This window comes from Montipora foliosa, unplaced genomic scaffold, assembly GCF_036669935.1.
Source record: "Montipora foliosa isolate CH-2021 unplaced genomic scaffold, ASM3666993v2 scaffold_423, whole genome shotgun sequence".
NCBI classification, from domain to species: Eukaryota; Metazoa; Cnidaria; class Anthozoa; order Scleractinia; family Acroporidae; genus Montipora; species Montipora foliosa.
In genome coordinates this window covers 640,001-660,000 of record NW_027179727.1, presented here as the reverse complement: position 1 = coordinate 660,000, position 20,000 = coordinate 640,001, and the positions used below count along the sequence as shown (strand labels likewise).

General features: G+C 36.2%; 1 protein-coding gene and 2 non-coding genes across 3 annotated transcripts; 1 reads left to right on the top strand and 2 right to left on the bottom strand.

Annotated features, from left to right (window-relative positions):
* The first annotated feature begins 13,457 nt into the window (after positions 1–13,457).
* Positions 13,458–13,994, top strand: LOC137988621 (uncharacterized). The gene has a single exon (XM_068834609.1). It carries the CDS (start codon positions 13,458–13,460, stop codon positions 13,992–13,994), a length of 537 nt encoding a protein of 178 aa, XP_068690710.1.
* A 4,236-nt stretch (positions 13,995–18,230) lies between these two features.
* On the bottom strand, positions 18,231–18,303 carry Trnat-ugu (transfer RNA threonine (anticodon UGU)). Its single transcript has one exon. It is a non-coding gene; the product is annotated as a tRNA-Thr (tRNA).
* Positions 18,304–19,737: 1,434 nt separating this feature from the next.
* Positions 19,738–19,810, bottom strand: Trnat-agu (transfer RNA threonine (anticodon AGU)). The gene has a single exon. It is a non-coding gene; the product is annotated as a tRNA-Thr (tRNA).
* Between the last annotated feature and the right edge of the window lie 190 nt (positions 19,811–20,000).

Genomic DNA, 20,000 nt, shown 5'->3' with positions numbered 1-20,000 from the left:
TTCGGACTGGTACGGCCGAATCACATTTTCGGGCATATTTTCATCGTCAATAGAAAGACTTTATTGAGATGAATGTGAGGAGGTTTCGTCGTCAGACATTTCGGCGCGACTAAAACTAGACAAGCTCAATATACTCACTTCGGCAAGCTCGCAAGACTTCTCAAGCAAAACACAAGGGACGCGTAAGCCCTTTGCTTGCTCCCTTCACGATTTGACGTCACATCTTAATCCGCTGGCCGTTTAAGATCCCGCGAAGAAAAGGCAACATGGCGGGTGCAGTCCGAAGCTTTGGACCGATTTTTTCATAAAATCATTCATCGTCGATATAAATTATCCCTGTAAAATTACTCCATCCAATGTCAACATCAATACAAAAAAAAATTAAAATTAGCCTTGAGTTCCCCTTTAAACCTCCCTAAAAGAGGTGGCTCTTAAGTACCAAACCGTTGCTTAATTAACACTTCGTTAAAAAAAAAAGGGCCAGCAACAACATTGTTTAATTCTAAATAAGGAAGAACAATGCAATCAATTGTGGTTTTAATTTTATTTTAGTTTTCTTCCCCAGATCTCGCTGATCATGACTTTACCTAATTCTTGGTAGATAAGAACTAACCCAATTGGCCTCAATTATATAGCGTCATAGAATTAACATTAGAAGGGTAAGGTCTAAGAGTACCGTAATTTTAGACCTAAAACGGTCCGTATTAATCACTCTTGAGACTTGATTTAAATCAGCTGTGCGAATCGCTTTGTAACAACTAAGTCAGACAATTCCTTGTGGAGTGACCGGGCGCATAGCTATATCATATTTTTAAATTGTATTTGGGTCAATATACTTACAGATCAAATAAGTAAGTGAGTCCTGAGAAAACGTTTTCTGGGAGTTTAGTTATTTCATTGTTGTAAAGATCTCTAGAATTGAAAACATAAAACGTAATGTATATGGTTAGTAGTCCAAAAGTAAGTTAACGTTGCACTAATTTATCTTGAGGTGGCTCAAACAGGTTTCAACAATTTGGGGGGAATGTGTTATTAGAAAGATGAACTCCACAACAATGTTTCACTTAATGGCAATGTTATGGTACCACATGAAACACCTTTACCTGCTTAACAAGATGCACATATTAATGTGACGTAATACATTACAATGGCAACAAAAGAACCATCTAAAAAAAGCCCTATATCCTATGTTTAAGCGCTTATATATCTAAAAAGATCTCGCTGACCCCCATTTTTTATTGCCGAAAAGTGATTAGTAGGCTAAAACGAAACTCTCTGCAAAGTTTAAAAAAATTGTCTGGAGCGGATTTACAGAGACCTTAATTTTTTGTTAATTGTGAGGGTGGCTATGAATCTGGTCCAAATAATTTTCTTCAAACTTTGAAGAAAGTTTCATCCAAGTATGCTATTTACTCTCCAGCAATAAAAATACGGGGTCGCCCAAGTTTCTTTTTAAGATATATGCGTTTGAAGACAAAATGTAGGCCGTTAGTGTTGGAAAGCTCTTTTTTTCCATGGTCATCCATTACGTCACATTGGTGCTTGCATTTTTATGAGCATCTATTTTTGTTTTATATGACATTATAACATTACCATGAAGTAAAAAAGTTTGCGAGATTCAATCCCACCAAATAGTACAGTTTGTTGAAAGTGTTAAAACTGGTTTAAACCTCCCTAAGAGAGGTGGCTCTTAAGTACCAAACCGTTGCTTAATTAACACTTCGTTAAAAAAAAAAAGCGCCAGCAACAACATTGTTTAATTCTAAATAAGGAAGAACAATGCAATCAATTGTGGTTTCAATTTTATTTTAGTTTTCTTCCCCAGATCTCGCTGATCATTACTTTACCTAATTCTTGGTAGATAAGACTCGTGGCATTACAAACTAATCCGAATTGGCCTCAATTATAGAGCGTCATAGAATTAACATTAGAAGGGTAAGGTCAAAGACTACCTTAATTTTAGACCTAAAACGGTCCGTATTAATTACTCTTAAGACTTGATTTAAATCAGCTGTGCGAATCGCTTTGTAACTACTAAGTCAGACAATTGCTTATGGAATGACCAGGCGCATAGCTATATCATATTATTAAATAGTACTAGGGTCAATATACTTAAAGTGAAGATAAGGAAGTGAGTCCTGAGAAAACGTTTTCTGGGAGTTCAGTTATTTCATTGTTGTCAAGAACTCTAGAAATGAAAAGATGAAACGTATTGTATATGGATAGTAATCCAAAACTAAGTTAACGTTGCACTAATTTATCTTGAGGTGGCTCAAACAGGTTTCAACAATTTGGAGGGAATGTGTTATTACAAAGATGAATTGTACAAAAATGTTTCACTTAATGTCAATGTTATGGTACGCAATGAAACTGTGAAACCTTTAACTGCTTAAATAGATGCACATATTAATGTGACGTAATAGATTACAATGACAACAAAAGAACAAACTAAAAAAAGCCCTATATCTTATGTTTAAGCGCTTATATATCTAAATAGAACTCGCTGACCCCCATTTTTTATTGCCGAAAAGTGATTAGTAGGCTATAACGAAACTCTCTGCAAAGTTTAAAAAAAATTCTCTGGAGCAGATTTACAGAGACCTTAATTTTTTTTAATTGTGAGGGTGGCTATGAATCTGCTCCAAATAATTTTCTCCAAACTTTGAAGAAACTTTATTCCTAGTATGCTATTCATTCTCCAGCAATAAAAATACGGGGTCACCCAGTTTCTTTTTAAGATATATGCGTTTGGAGACAAAATGTAGGCTGTTAGAGTTAGAAAGCTCTTTTTTTCCATGGTCATCCCTTACGTCACACTGGTGTTTGCATTTATTTAAGCATCTATTTTTGTTTTATATGACATTATAACATTACCATGAAGTAAAAAAGTTTGCGAGATTCAATCCCACCAAATAGTACAGTTTGTTGAAGGTGTTAAAACTGGTTTAAACCTCCCTAAGACAGGTGGCTCTTAACTACCAAACCGTTGCTTAATTAACACTTCGTTAAAAAAAAATGCGCCAGGAACAATATTGTTTAATTCTAAATAAGAAAGAACAATGCAATATATTGTGGTTTTAATTTTATTTTAGTCTTCTTCCCCGGATCTCGCTGATCATGACTTTACCTAATTCTTGGTAGATAAGACTCGTGGCATTACAACTAATCCCAATTTGCCTCAATTATATAGTGTCATAGAATTAACATTAGAAGGGTAAGGTCAAAGAGTACCTTAATTTTAGACCTAAAACGGTCCGTATTAAATACTCTTGAGAATTGATTTAAATCAGCTGTGCGAATCGCTTTGTAACTACTAAGTCAGACAATTGCTTGTGGAGTGACCAGGCGCATAGCTATATCATATTTTAAAATTGTATTTGGGTCAATATACTTACAGAGAATCTAAGGTAGTCAGTCCTGAGAAAACTTTTTCAGGGAGTTCAGTTATTTCATTGTTGTGAAGATCTCTAGAAATGAAAACATGAAACTTAATATTTATTGATAGTAATGCAAATCTAAGTTAACGTTGCACTAATTTATCTTGAGGTGGCTCAAACAGGTTTCAACAATTTGGAGGGAATGTGTTATTACAAAGATGAATTGTACAAAAATATTTCACTTAATGGCAATGTTATAATACCATATGAAACACCTTAAACTGCTTAACAAGATGAACATATTAATGTGACGTAATATATTACAATGACAAGAAAAGAACCATCTTAAAAAAGCCGTATATGTTATGTTTAAGCGCTTATATATCTAAAAAGAACTCGGTGACCCCCATTTTTTATTGCCGAAAGTTGATTAGTAGGCTAAAATGAAACTCTCTGCAAAGTTTAAAAAAATTCTCTGGAGCGGATTTAGAGAGACCTTAATTTTTTTTAATTGTGAAGGTGGCTATGAATCTGCTCCAAATAATCATTTTAAACTTTGAAAAAAGTTTCATCCTTGTATCCTATTCACTCTCCAGCAATACAAGTACGGGGTCATCCAGTTTCTTTTTAAGATATATGCGTTTGGAGACAAAATGTAGGCCGTTAGTGTTCGAAAGTTCTTTTTTTATCTATGGTCACCCATTACGTCACATTGGTGCTTGCATTTATAGAAGCATCTATTTTTGTTTTATATGACATTATAACATTACCATGAAGTAAAAAAGTTTGCGAGATTCAATCCCACCAAATAGTAGAGTTTGTTGAAAGTGTTAAAACTGGTTTAAACCTCGCTAAGAGATGTGGTTCTTAAGTACCAAAACTTTGCTTAATTAACACTTTGCTAAAGAAAATCGCCAGCAACAACACTGTTTAATTATAAATAAGGAAGAACAATGCAATCAATTGTGGTTCCAATTTTATTTTAGTTTTCTTCCCCAGATCTCGCTGATCATGACTTTACCTAATTCTTGGTAGATAAGACTCGTGGCATTACAACTTATCCCAATTGGCCTCAATTATATAGCGTCATAGAATTAACATTAGAAGGGTAGGGTCAAAGATTACCTTAACGCTAGACCTAAAACGGTCCGTAATAATTACTCTTGAGACTTCATTTTAATCAGCTGTGCGAATCGCTTTGTAACTACTAAGTCAGACAATTGCTTGAGGAGTGACCAGGCGCATAGCTATATCATATTTTTAAATAGTATTAGGGTCAATATACTTACAGGGAATATAAGGAAGTGAGTCCTGAGAAAACTTTTTCTGGGAGTTCAGTTATTTTATTGTTGTCAAGATCTCTAGAAATGAAAACATGAAATGTAATGTATATAGATAGTAATCCAAAACTAAGTTAATGTTGCACTAGTTTATCTTGAGCTGGCTCGAACCGGTTTTAACAATTTGGGGGGAAAGTGTTATTAGAAAAGTGAACTCTACAACAATGTTTCACTTAATGGCTATGTCGTAATTCCAGATGAAGCACATTAGAAGGGTAAGGTCAAAGAGTACCTTAATTTTAGACCTAAAACGGTCCGTATTATTCACTCTTGAGACTTGATTTAAATCAGCTGTGCGAATCGTTTTGTAACTACTAAGCCAGACAATTGCTTGTGGAGTGACCAGGCGCATAGCTCTATCATATTTTTAAATTGTATTTGCGTCAATATACTTACAGCATAGATAAGGTAGTGAGTCCTGAGAAAACTTTTTCTGGGAGTTCAGTTATTTTATTGTTGTCAAGATCTCTAGAAATGAAAACATGAAATGTAATGTATATGGATAGTAATCCAAAACTAAGTTAACGTTGCACTAATTTATCTTGAGGTGGCTCAAACAGGTTTCAACAATTTGGAGGGAATGTGTTATTAGAAAGATGAATTGTACAAAAATGTCTCACTTAATGGCAATGTTATGGTACCATATGAAACACCTTTAACTGCTTAACAAGATGCACATGTTAATGTGACGTAATAGATTACAATGACAACAAAAGAACCATCTAAAAAAAAGCCCTATATCTTATGTTTAAGTGCTTATATATCTAAAAAGAACTCGGTGAGCCCCATTTTTTATTGCCGAAAAGTGATTAGTAGGCTAAAACGAATTTCTTTGCAAAGTTTAAAAATATTCTCTAGTGCGGATTTAGAGAGATCTTAATTTTTTTTAATTGTGAGGGTGGCTATGAATCTGCTCCAAATAATTTTCTTCAAACTTTGAAGAACGTTTCATCCCAGTATGCTATTCACTCTCCAGCAATATAAAGACGGGGTTACCCAGTTTCTTTTAAGATATATGTGTTTAAAAATAAAATGTAGGCCTTTAGGGTTAGATGGCTCTTTTGTTTCTATAGTCATCCATTACGTAACATTGATGCTTGCATTTATATAAGCGTCTATTTTTGTTTTTACAGCATTACCGTGAAGTAAAAAAGTTTGCGAGATTTAATCCTTCCAAATAGTACAGTTTGTTGAAAGTGTTAAAACTGGTTTAAACCTCCTTAAGAGAGGTGGCTCTTAAGTACCAAACCATTGCGTAATTAACACTTTGTTTAAAAAAGATTGCCAGCAACAAGATTGTTTAATTCTAAATAGGGAAGAACAATGCAATCAATTATTGATTCAATTTTATTCTAGTTTTGTTCCCCAGATCTCGCTGATCATGACTTTACTTAATTCTTGGTAGATAAGACTCGTGGCATTACAACTAATCCCAATTGGCCTCAATTATATAGCAACATAGCATTAAGATTAGAAGGGTATGGTCAAAGAGTACTTTAATTTTACCGGTACTTTAATTTTAGACCTAAAGCGGTCCGTATTAATTACTAATTAGACTTTATTTAAATCAGCTGTGCGAATCGCTTTCTAACTAAGTCAGACAATTCCTTGTGGAGTGTCCAGGCGCAAAGCTATGTCATATTTTTAAATTGTACTTTGGGAAATATACTTACAGGTAAGATAAGGAAGTGAGTCCTGAGAAAACTTTTTCTGGGAGTTGAGTTATATTACTGTCATGAAGATATCTGGAAATGAAAACAGGAAACGTAATGTATATGGAAACTAATCCAAAACTGAGTTAACGTTGCACTAGTTTATCTTGAGGTGGCTCGAACCAGTTTTAACAATTTGGGGGGAATGTGTTATTAGAAAAATGAACTCTACAACAATGTTTCACTTAATGGCTATGTTATAATACCATATGAAGCACTACTAATTGCTAAACAAGATGCACATATTAATGTGCCGTCATAGGTTATTATGGAAAGAAAAGAACCATCTAAAAACGCCCTATAGTTTGCCTTGTAAGTAGTCATGTACTGCACTTCAGGGCAGCTGAAGTTTAGTACATTAATACTACCAAAATTTTTCCACAGCTGTAAAAAATAGCAGCAGACAAAAGCACTCGACACTAGCGTAGCCCGTGATGAAATCAAGCTTGCTTGCAAAGCGAAAAGGGAACGAAGTGACAGTTAATGAGCTTGCTCATTGAAACAAAAACACTTAACAAAACACTGATCACAGTATTGAATAACAATATAGATGCGACTTTTTTTGGCAACGAGCGAAGCGAAGTCGGGGATGAAAAAAAAGCCCTACCCCAACTAGGTGGGAAAGTAATAAAGAACTGAATTTTCTTCGATCTTGCGAAGCTTGATCGAAAAAATTTACCTCATTTATTACTTTTTTTTGGTTGGGGTAAATATTAGCCAAAAAGATTTTTTATTGGTTTTAGAGTTTAGAAACAAATATTGAACAAAATATTGAAAAAAATATTGAACAAAACATTGAAACAAGTTTTGAACAAAAACACTTGATTAAGCATGTGGATTAAGCATTTTTATAAATATTTTCAACTAAAACTAAATATAAATAAACAATGCTTGGATAATATTGCTTATATATTTTCTTTATTAGTTTTAGAAACAAATATTTAAACAAACAAAAGAAATATACCACTATGATAAGCAATGAAACAAAACAACTCGATTAAATACTTAAACAACACAAAGAAACAAATAATAAATCCAATACTGCAATCCAATTTGTTTAAATATTCGCATAATCACCATAGCATGTCATTCTTGAAAAAACAGGAAGTTGATGCATTTAAAATATTATCTCATATAATAATATACATGAATTGCACAATTGAACTACATGATGAATTAAGTCAAAATTATATAAATTGTCCATTTTGTGAACATCAAACATCTGATTATTACACGGACAAACAAAGTAATTGCTGTGAACAACCTGATATAATTGAGGATAATAGCCGTTTACTATGCATTAACTGTGGACAAATTGGTAATGAGCTGTTTAAAACTAATTACATCGATTTTTATGAAAATATGTACAGGATACGTAAAAAGCCAGTCTATATAAGAAAATACCATGTTCATAATGTATTATCAGATATAGAACACAAAAACAAATTACAAATATCAAGAGCCATAACAAACCATGTTTGCAAGACATTTGATCAAATAAACACGGTTTTATCACAACTTAACAAAGATAGAAAAAGGATAATATCAATCAAATTTGTAATATCTAAGCTTTTTGAAAAATATAATTTTAATTTTAATGTTCCAATTACTAAATCCGAAAAGACTTTGCGTGATTATGAGAAATATTTGAATCAGCTTTGTTTGTTGATTAAACTGTGAATTTTTTATCATATTTTTTCATTATTTTGTCGGAAATAGTTGGGAAATTATCGATTATAATATTATCTATGATAGAGCATTTGTTAAAAAAGATTGATTCATTAAATACACCGCTTCTTAAACTATTTCTGAGTTCTGATAATATATCAAAATAACTAGTATAAGCAAATCTGCAATTTTCTAATTTACGATCATATTTTTTTGCAGTAGCATATGTTTGTAAAAGAACACTGGCTCCTGAAATAGCTCCTAAAATAGTAACATTAAGAGTGATTCTACCTGTTATTGTGCCAATAACTAATAAGCCAGCTGAACCAAGATTGGTAGATAGATGCATTTTTCGGTAATATTGAAATGATTTTTTATAACACCAAACTTTTTTGTGATAATATTTATACAAATCTTTTATTTCTTTAATTTTTTCATCTGATAGATTTTTGCTTATATGATTAATATTAAATATTTTTGGGTCAGTTGTCATTATATTATTATATATATTATTTTAATGAATATATTTAATCAAGATGTCGAGCTCTTCGTTTGGTACATCTTTATTTAATAGTTCGACTCTAAAATATCTGTTTTGTAATGTTAGATTCTCCTTTTTGTAATGTTAGATTCATATTAAATGTCTGCTTTTGTGTATTCTGATCCGATACGAAAAAATCATGTAATGACAAACGAAACCCATAATGAGTTTCAGTGTGTAGTAGTTTATAATTAAATTTGAGAGTATTATACATAATTTGAATTTGTTTGATTATTGAGTTATTAGAAAGTAAAACTCTTTTACCTCCATTTATAATAAATGTTTTATCTGATAAATTGGTGATTAGGTAACCGCGTAAATAGTGTGATGTTTTTAAAATATCAAAGCCATTCATGTCAATTGGTATACACATTTTCATTGTTTCAAAGGACTTGTCAAAATCGTATATTGTCATATCAACGTTATTTTGCAGAGCATTTTTTATACCGTAGCAAACGAAATATAAAGGAAGACTTTTAGGACTGGTGTTATCATATGTAGCTGTCAGAGTAACATACAATCTTCTTTGAATTTGGTTTGAAGTACCGTCAGGTTGCATTTGTAGAATACATCGAATATAATGATATTCGTTTGACACTTTTTTTAATGATTGTTTTAATAGTATCTTGTTTAAAGATTAAAGTTTAACTGTCATTGAAAGAAATTCATTAGAATATATTTGAAAACCTCGTATTTTAAAGTAAAATTCAACAACAAGAGTATAATCTGAAGAAAAATTGTCTCATAGTAATTTAAAAAGGTTGATATCAAATTTTCCTTTATATTCAGAATTTTGATTTGAGTTTTGTAACGAACAAAGAAATGCTGTTTTTTAAATGAGGCATGTCTCCAAAATTATTTACGAGATTAACACTGTTAATTCCAAAATCAACACTAGATTTGCTACTCAATTTCATAACATATTCGAACACATTTTCACGATTTGTTTGTGATGTTATATGACTTCCGTTAATTGTTTTAAATTTATCAAATCAGTATCTTGTGTTCCTTTTTGTAAATTAGTTACTTTGTAATTATTAAGATTTCCTGTGAGTAAAGTTGAACCAACCTTTTTCAAATATGCTTTTGATATATTGGTTTCAATTACAGAATTAGCTTCGTTAAGTTGTCCTAAATTAACTGCATCTTTATTACCAGTTCCTTTTTTTAAATTTATAATTTTATTATTACTGAGATTAAAATCATTAGTCATTGAAATGCTTCAATTTTTTTTAAGATATGGTGTTAAATCAATACTATTTTGTTTAATTTTACTAATTTTATCGTCAACGTATTTTTTATTTACAGCAGAATTATTGTTATCAACGTTTTTAATTCCATAAATACTGTTATTTTGCATGTCAATATCACCTGGAAAATAAGTTCCTGTTCTATGAGCATAATCACTTAATTCATTGCTTGAAAACGATAATGATATTGCATCATGACTATCAACAGGAGATTTAACATTTTGTATATTGAAGTTATTAGCATCCATGTTTTGATTAAATGTAATTTTATCTGATTTTTTTTGGTATTGATTTAAATTACCATTTATTGAACCAAGATTATTGTTGCGGACAGTTTATAACTCCTTTTTCTATGCGAATTATTATTATTATTCCTTCTTTTTGGTCATATTCTTTTTTACTCAAGTTACACTACCTCGTTAGGGAGCACAATTACTTTAGTGTCTTAGGAGTTTTCTTGTTATTCCCCAAGGGGCCAATTAGTAGAACTACATTAGGACCGAAAATTTTTTTAAATCGTTTTTTCGTCCTGTTTAACCGAGTACTCCTTTTTCCTGTCTTGTTGCACACATTCGCGAACCTCGCATTGCCCCCGGTTTCTTGTCGGCAGAGGCGTGTGTTCTGATTAAAGCAAAGTTGTTTTTTTGTCGAGTGAATTCTGTCCTTCATATCGTTTGCGAATGTAACAAGTAAAGTGAAAGTACGGATGGCTTCGAAGTACAGCGAGGATCTCGCCGTTAGTGGTTTGTTAGCACTTTGGTCATGAAGGCGTTTCTAGACAAGATGTTTCCCACATGAAAAATTCTAGAAGTGGTTATCTGTCATGGTTAACGCGATTGTGTAATGAAGTTGAGAGGTTGACGGGTGATTCTGGTCGAGTTGAGGAGGTTTTGTTAAAAAAGGACTTAATTAACACCACGTTTTCACGCTTAGAGGACATTCATTTCTCTATGTTGGCACTTCTTCCAGACAATGAAGAAAGAAAGTCCTTTGAGGATTCATTTGCGGTTCAGGTTCAGAGGAGACAGAACTTTATGTCGAGGATAGAATTTTGGATAGATAGTGAAGCGTTTCGTTCTACACCCCCTGTAGAACCTGAGGATTCCATTAGTCAAGCGGCTTCACTGATTTCAATGAAGGGTCGCCCGAATTCCAAGTTGTCAAAGTCGTCAAAGAGTCTTGCAAACAGTCAAGCGGCAAGTACATCAAGTGCGCGACTTCGTGAAGCTAAGGAACGCCGTGAATTAGCTCACCTTAAGCTGCAGCAACTGAAACTAACTCAAGAACTTGAGCAAAGGCGAGCTCAGTTGGAAAAGGAGGCACAGAGACTTAAGTTGATTCATGATTTCGAATTGGCAACCGCGAGCGAGAAGGTATGATCAGTCCCAGTTTTCGATCCTGTAGCGCTTGATGCAACTCAAGTGAGTCTGGGAAGTACTCGCCAAGGGCCCGGGGGCCCTGAAGGGTTTCCTAGGTCCGGTCCTGCTCCGACGCCAAGGGCTATGAGCGAGCCGGTAAGGCAAGCTATTTCTTCTCCGGTTGAATCAGTAGTCACGAAGAGTCATAGCTTAAACCCATTGGTTGCTGGATGGAGTGGCAGGTTACCAACATTACCTATCAGTAGCGCTCCTCAACCCTCTAACGCAGACCAAAACGCATGAAAGTAAGGTGGAAGATCTGGTCAGGACCTTAGTGTCAGCCTTAGATGTAGGTTTCAATATCCCTAGAACTGAGATATAACATTCGATGGAGATCCGTTGGAGTATTGCCAGTTTATTCATAATTTCGATGTCAACATTCCCAGTTTGATTAGCGATCCGCGAAAACGGTTGGCGTATCTTATCCAGTATTGTATGGGTGAGGCCAACAAGTTATTGAGACTTGCTGCATGTACGAGTCAGAACGTGGTTATAAGAAAGCTAGGGAGATCTTGTATCATCAGTTTGGAAGACCTCACATTGTTGCTCAAGCCCATGTAAATCAACTAACCAAGGGTCAGATGATAAAGCCAACTGACGGATCAGCGTTGCGGAAAGTTGCTCTTCAGATGCTAAAATGTGAGATCACCTTGTCTCAAACCGGTTATGATGCAGATTAAAAAAACTCTGAAACGTTGTTGAAGATTATGGATCGCCTACCCCCGCGCCTTCAGATAAATGAGTTGAGCGTGCACAGAACATTTTCCGAGATGGGGGACGCCCACGATTTTCCGATCTCACCGCTTTTATTCAGCGAAGTGCTGATATTGCAAGTAACATGTTTGGTCAGCGCTTGAATGTGAACAGTTCGAGAGACAGAAGCAGTGGTAGACCTCAACAGAGAAATAGGAATGATACCCCGCCTCGAGGTACAACCCTGGCTGTGAGAAGGGTTAGTGCTCTAGAGAGTTGGCACGAGAGTCCACGCGAGATAAGAAGCAATGTAGTTGACCATCCACGCGATGTTTCGCGTTGACGGCTTCTAAAGGGTGAAGAACTTCATAGGAAGTACAACACTACTATGGACGGAAATTTGTCTAAGGGTCACGCAGTAAAGATTCCTCCACGAGAGCTGTCTGTTGAAGAAAAGAACGTCTGGTACCTTCCTCATCATCCAGTTGTCTGCGCCAGGAAACCGGACAAGGTTCGTGTAGTTTTTGATTGTGCCGCCAAATACATACCTCGTTGAATGACCAGTTGATGCAAGGACCTGACCTGAACAATAACCTGATCAGTGTTTTGATGCGATTCTAACAGGAGAAATTCGCTATAATCGCTGACATAGAGTCCATGTTTCATCAGGCCGGAGTTGATCCACGTGACCGTGACGCTTTGCGTTTCCTCTGGTGGCCGAGTGGAGAACTGCACAGCACCCCAGAAGAGTATAAGATGGCGGTCCACATTTTCGGAGCTACATCGTCCCAAGTTGTGCCTGTTTTTGTCTGTTGAGAACAGCAGAAGACAACAAGGATACCTTTCCCAGCGAAATCGTGAATACAGTAAAAACGAATTTCTACGTGGATGACTGTTCAAATTCTGTCAGAACGCGTCACGAAGCACGGCTACTTGTGAAAATGTTGACTGAGCTGTTATCACGGGGTGGATTCAGCTTAACGAAATGGATGAGCAATGACGGAGAAGTCTTGGCAAGCATCCCTCCGAGTCGACGAGCGAAATCCGTTGTTAACTTGGACTTTGGCGAGATGCCCACGGAGCATGCTCTAGGAGTACAGTGGAGAGTTGTGACCGATGAGTTCGGTTTTAAAGTCATTGTCAAGGAAAGACCATCAACCCAAAGAGGTATATTGTCAGTCGCAAGCTCGGCTGATGACCCCCTTGGGTTCTTGGCGCCCTTCACATCCTCGAAAATGATTCTTCAGGAGTTATGCAGGAAGAAGATTGCTGGGATGAAAAGGTAGAAGGTCAAGCTCTGAGTGACTGGAAAGATTGGCTAGCTGCTTTACCTAAATTGTCGGAGGTTGCAGTAAGATATGTTACAAGCCTGACTCATTTGGAGAGGTCAGTCACGCTCAGGTCCACCATTTCTCCGATGCATTCCAGTGCGCCTACGGAGCACCTTCCTATTTGCGCATGGTTGATACGGATGGTAACATTCATTGTTCATTTGTCATCGGAAAGTCACGTCTGGCGCCCCTAAATGCGATCACAATCCCTCGCTTGGAGCTGTCGGCAGCAGTGGTATCTGTGAAGTTGGATAATATGATCCGGAGAGAGCTTGATCTGCCCATCGAAGAGAGTATTTTTTGGAGTGATTCCACTTCTGTCAATCAGTTGATCCAAAATCAGTCTAAGAGATTTCAAACCTTCGTGGCAAACCGCCTGTCGATTATTCATGATGGTTCGTCTCCTGATCAGTGGAGATATGTTGACTCGAGATCCAATCCTGCTGATGATGCCTCGAGAGGTCTAACTGCAGAACAGTTAATTCATAATAAGCGTCGATTACATGGTCCTGAGTTTTTGTGGAAATCAGATGAATGTTGGCCCTCCCTTGTCACAGTACCGAACATGCCAGATAATCACCCAGAGGTAAAGCATGAAGTTCAGACGTACGCGATTTCACACAAGAGCATCATGAATTCATTTATAGAGCGCTATTCTTCCTGAAATCGTCTCGAGAGCGGAGTTGCGTGGTTGTTGAAGTACAAGCTTTTCCTACTCAGCAAAGTGTGACATTAAGATGAAGGAAATCACGTAGGGCCAATTAAGGGAGAACTCTCGGTAGATGACCTAAAAAGGGCTGAAAAGGAAATTGTTGAGTGTGTCCAGAGGGAAGACTTCAAAAAGCATTTTTCTCAAGTGATGAAGTCAGAGTCCCCTTCGCAAGTTGTGCCCAATACTGATCGAGGGAATCTTATGCGTAGGAGGTCGATTGCAAAACGCACCTATTCCAACTAAGGTCGAGCATCCAGTTCTCCTTCACAAAAAACACCATGTAACGGATTTGATTGTTAGGAAGTACCATGAAGAGTTAGCCCATGCTGGTAGAGAACACGTGTTATCTTCCATAAGACAGAAATTTTGAATAGTCATGGGTCGTGTGGCGGTGCGCCGTGTGTTAAGAGGATGTCTTTACTGCCGTAAGAGAGCTTCACCACCAGGGGAAAAAAAGAAGGCGGACTTGCCTCCTGAGCGCCTAACCCCAGACCGACCGCCCTTTACGTTCGTAAGCATTGACTACTTTGGCCTGTTTCTAGTGAGACAAGCGCAGCAGTGTAAAACGCTACGGATGCTTGTTTACTTGTCTGGCCTCCAGAGCTGTCCACATTGAGATTTCGCACTCCTTAGACACGAATTTGTTCATTGACGCCCTGCGAAGGTTTATTGCCAGGAGAGGAAGTCCCGAAATCATCAGAAGCGATAATGGTACCAATTTCCATGGTGGCGAGCGAGAACTGCAAAGTGCACTGTCTTGGTTCCAGAATGGAACCAACAGAAGATAAATGCGTTTACAAGTCAGCGCGAGATCAATTGGATCTTCAACCCACCGACAGCCAGTCACATGGGAGGTGTTTGGGAAAGAATCGTTCAAGCAGTCCAGAGAATCCTCAAGGCCCTTCTTCCAGAGCAACTTGTCAACGATGAGTCACTTCTGACCCTTATGGCTGAGACTGAATCAGTCATAAATTCTCGCCCTCTAACGCCAAACCCAGACGACCCAATAGATGCCGAGCCTCTCACTCCAAGTCATTTGTTATTACTGAGGTCAAACCAATCAATTCCCCCTGGAGTTTTCTCCGAGCAAGATCAGTACTGTCGGCGACGTTGGCGGCAAATTCAGTACCTAGCTAACATTTTCTGGAAACGTTGGCTCTGAGAATATCTGATCACGTGGCAGCAACGCCACAAGTGGAACTACGTTAGCCGAAACCTTAAGATGGGCGACTTCGTTTTGCTCACAGAGGAGAATACCCATCGGGGTCAATGGCCTTTAGGTCGGGTTACCATAGTCCACAAGGCTAAAGATGGTCACGTGCGTTCAGTGGAGATTAAAGCGAAAACCGGTTTCCTGATCAGGCCCATTACAAAGCTGTGTTTCTTGGAGAACTTTCCCATGTCCGCATAAATTTTGAGTGAAATAAACTGTTTCTACCAAGTAGTATATTTGGGACCGGAATGTTGCCGACAGTTTATAACTCCTTTTTGTATGCGAATTATCATTATTATTATTATTATTCCTTTTTTTTTTTGTCATATTCTTTTTTTACTCAAGTTACACTACCTCGTTGTTAGTGAGCACAATCAGTTTAGTGTCTTAGGAGTTCTCTTGTTATTCCCCAAGGGGCCAATTAGTAGAACTATATTGGGACCGAACATTTTGTTAAATCGTGTGTTCGTCCTGTTTAACCGAGTACTCCTTTTTCCTGTCTTGTTGCACACATTCGCGAATCTCGCATTGCCCCCGGTTTCTTGTTGGCAGAGGCGTGTGTTCCTATTAAAGCAAAGTTGTTTTTTGTCGAGTAAATTCTGTCCTTCATAATTATAATCATGGTATTTTTTAGTCACAAGATCACTATTATTAACAGGTTCAGAAGCATTAATAATCCTTTTATTATTCATATTTAAATTTCCAGATGAGTCTTTTTAAAAATAATCATTTAGCTGTGTTTTATCAGCTTTTAACACAATCAAATTGTCGAATTGAAATTTATTTATAGGTTCACTATAATGAACTGCATCTGGCAATCCAAAAATTCGTTTTTGTTTCACATTGATATTATTTTTAAACTCGATTTTACCACCGTCAACGTTTAAATACAGATAAAATTTTTCAAATTGAATATGAGTCATAACATCTGCTGTTCCATGACGACCTGGCGCACAATTTTGAATACGATTGCTATTCATATCAATAAATGACACCATTTTGTTTTTACCGTCAATTCGTAAATAATTGATTAATTGAGAAAAATTAACAGCATCACTATTATTTGTTCCATTTGCTAAAATAATTATTTTTTTATTATTTGCATTAATATCAGTTGATAAAACAATTTGTCTATCTTTACGTTGATAATTGTTTAAATCAATACCATCCTTATCAGTTATTTTGCTATCAACATAATCTTCTAATTGTTTTTTATTAATTGCATCATTATTATTTATACCGTCTTTAATGTTTACCAATTTCTTATTATTCATATTATAATTACCATCTGGAGTTAGTTTAAAACCAACTCCTGGTATACCTTCAAAGATTTTTGTACTTGTTGATTCTAATAAACCGTTTCAATAAGTAATGTATATAGTTGGTGTAGATTATAATTGTTCATTGAAGTTTTCAGCTGTTATTGTTCGTGGCGTATCAATATAGATGAAGCTATATTGATCCCCTGTTGCTTTTTCATATGATGTTTTTGGTATTATTTTCGCAGCAAATAAGTGATTTTTAATTAGTGCTTGGAAATTCATAAATACAAAAATGTGAGCAGTTCAGTCTAATATCTTTTGGAGTTTTGTAATATGACTGACTTAAATAAATCACACTACAATTTTTGTGTCGCCCTCGAATAAAGTAATCAATCAATAGCTTTTGGTTTTTGTCACAAACAAAATCATCGAATATTACAAGCTTTTGATTATCATCTGTCAGATACTGGTATAATTTGATCGTTACTTGCTTCAATTATTTCGTAACCAACTTCATCAATTAATGGTTGAAACATGTTCAATCGATTTTGATACTTTGATTGCTCAAGGTTTTTTGCATACAAATAGATTTTGTCATCATAAAGCAAATTGTAAATCATATGCATTAATGTTTGTTTTTCCCGATCCGCTTGGACCGCAAATAAGAATTTTAAAGCATTTATTTGGCATAAAATCAGATAACTGTTTATAATTTCCAATATTATCATCAGTACAATCGTAATTTATATCATATAGGTATATTATTATACGGCATGATTTGGATCAAAAAACAAGTCAAGCATCTTTTTCAAAGGTGTTTCAACCAATAACAACAAAACCTGATGATGTTATCACCAGTAACTTAAAAATGCCAATAACAAAACGACAGACAGAAACAACAGAAAGAAAAACAACTTGTTCCTAAGCCGCCTACCTATGAAGAATCATTGCAAGATATATTAGAAGGTAAAAAAAAATGATGTTGATCCTCAATATTTTTCTGAAACACAAGATCTTTCTTCTGAATATGAAGAAGAAGAAGTTGATTATGGATTAGAAGATGAAGATATGGATAATGAGATATTGAATAATCTTGGTATTCAAAATTATGATTCTGTTGATAAGGTATTACATCAACCAGAAATGACTCAACAAAAAGACAAAAAATATGATGAATATATGATGCTAAAATAAGACGAAATCAATGAAAAGAGTATAAGGCTGCTATAACTAAACAATTTAAAAGTGGTTCCATTTCGGAAGCTGCTAGATATGGAAAATAAAAGAATAGATAATGCAAGAGTTACATTGAAGGCATATATTGAACATTATGAAAACACAGTCAAAACAATGAAAGGTTCTGGAATTCGAAAAAAACAAAGAGGTGGAAATGTTATATTTTTCAATAATCCAAAACAGCTTATCAAAAATTTGAAGTGATTGTTGGTAAAATTTTAGCTGGAAATACAAGCAATGATATGCGGAACATTGGTGTTTCTATATTAGATACATTACTAAAAACTTCAACAATTAATAAAGCACAACATAACAAACTCTATAATAAGTATTTCAAAATTTAATGAAATTATATTGTATATGTATATATGTTTATTAATTTATTTATTTATTTAGAATAAAGAACTGGAAATCCAACGATGTAGTCACGAGCCAGTACGAAATACTGATTGATCCATTTTGAATGACAAACATATATGCCGTGAGTGGGAATCGAACCCGCGTTCCCTGGATTACATGTCAGGTGTGCTAACCACTGCACCATCACGACAACCCTGCTGGATACAGAGCAATCAGAGAGGTGATTTGTTAGCCGCGGGGCTCCCCAGCGTTTTATCATTCAGGAACAGGACTACATCGGATCATCCGAGGAAGATTCACAGGCTACCAGAAATACCAAATTATATTTAGAATGAAGAACTGGAAATCCAACGATGTAGTCACGAGCCAGTACGAAATACTGACTGATCCATTTTGAATGAAAAACACATATGCCGTGAGTTAGGTTAGGTTAGTTAGGTCAGGTTAGCACACCTGACATGTAATCCAGGGAACGCGGGTCGATTCCCACTCACGGCATATGTGTTTTTTCATTCAAAATGGATCAGTCAGTATTTCGTACTGGCTCGTGACTACATCGTTGGATTTCCAGTTCTTCATTCTAAATATAATTTGGTATTTCTGGTAGCCTGTGAATCTTCTTCGGATTATCCGATGTAGTCCTGTTCGTGAATGATAAAACGCCGGGGAGCCCCGCGGCTAACAAATCACCTGTCTGATTGCTCTGTTTCCAGCAGGGTTGTCGTGATGGTGCAGTGGTTAGCACACCCGACTAGTAACTAGGGGGACGCGGGTTCGATTCCCACTCACGGCAATATGTTTTTCATTCAATGGTTCTGCTAGTAGTTCGCTGTCGCTATTTGTACACTCAAATTACTTAATATTTCCAGCAAAGCGTTGTGTATCCTTCGGATCCTACTAGCTTGGGACGACATCGTTGGATTTCCAGCCTTGTTGATTCAAAAATATAATTTGTTATTAGCTGGTAGCCTGTGAATCATCCTCGGGTGATCCGATGTACGTCCTGTTCCTGAATGTTAAACGCCGGGGAACCCCGCGGCTAACCAATCACCTCACCGATTGCTCTGTTTCCAGCAGGGTTGTCGTGATGGTGCAGTGGTTAGCACACCCGACTAGTAACCAGGGGGACGCGGGTTCGATTCCCACTCACGGCAATATGTTTTGAATGGAGATTGGCTTACCAACGGTGATGCCGCTTGGAAGAAGGATCCAAAGGATACTACACGCTTGCACTCGAAAATTGTAGTTTGTGTAGAAAGAGTAAACAGCGAACTTCTTCCGTGGCCAAAACTCTTTAATAAACGTTTCGCCCTTCGGGCTTCCTCAGTATAGAGTGTACAAGTATTTTTAACCCTGTACACTCTATACTGAGGAAGCCCGAAGAGCGAAACGTTTATTAAAGAGTTTTATGACTTCAAACAAGTTTAGGTTTCACGAGTAACCATCGTTTAATGCTACAGAACCTAAACTTGTTTGAAGTCATAATTATTGCTCCTCAATCGATTGAGTTGAGCGCTCTACGAAATACGTTCTACTCAAAAAAAGAAATTATACGGTATATATATATATATATAGAAAGTTACAGGAAACTCAACACTGGACAACTTCTGGGGAAAACTGTAATTGCCCTGAGCGGGATTTGAACCCACGTCCCCCTGATCACTAGTCGGGTGTGATGACCACTACACTATCAGGACAACCACGCTGGTAATATGGCTGATTAATCATTTAATGTGTGGCATTTCCGTGGGACTCCCTAAGGGCCAGTTTTTCTATGTGATAACGCTGGATCAACAAGTGATTCACAGGCGGACAAGGGTAATTAATGTAAAGAGGCAGTTAAGTAGATCCCTTGAGCCAACAACGTATCACCCCCAGGATCTACTT

Bases quoted from the DNA above. Each gene is read 5' to 3' on its own strand.
- LOC137988621 (XM_068834609.1), top strand. From the start codon at position 13,458: ATGGTTGATACGGATGGTAACATTCATTGTTCATTTGTCATCGGAAAG.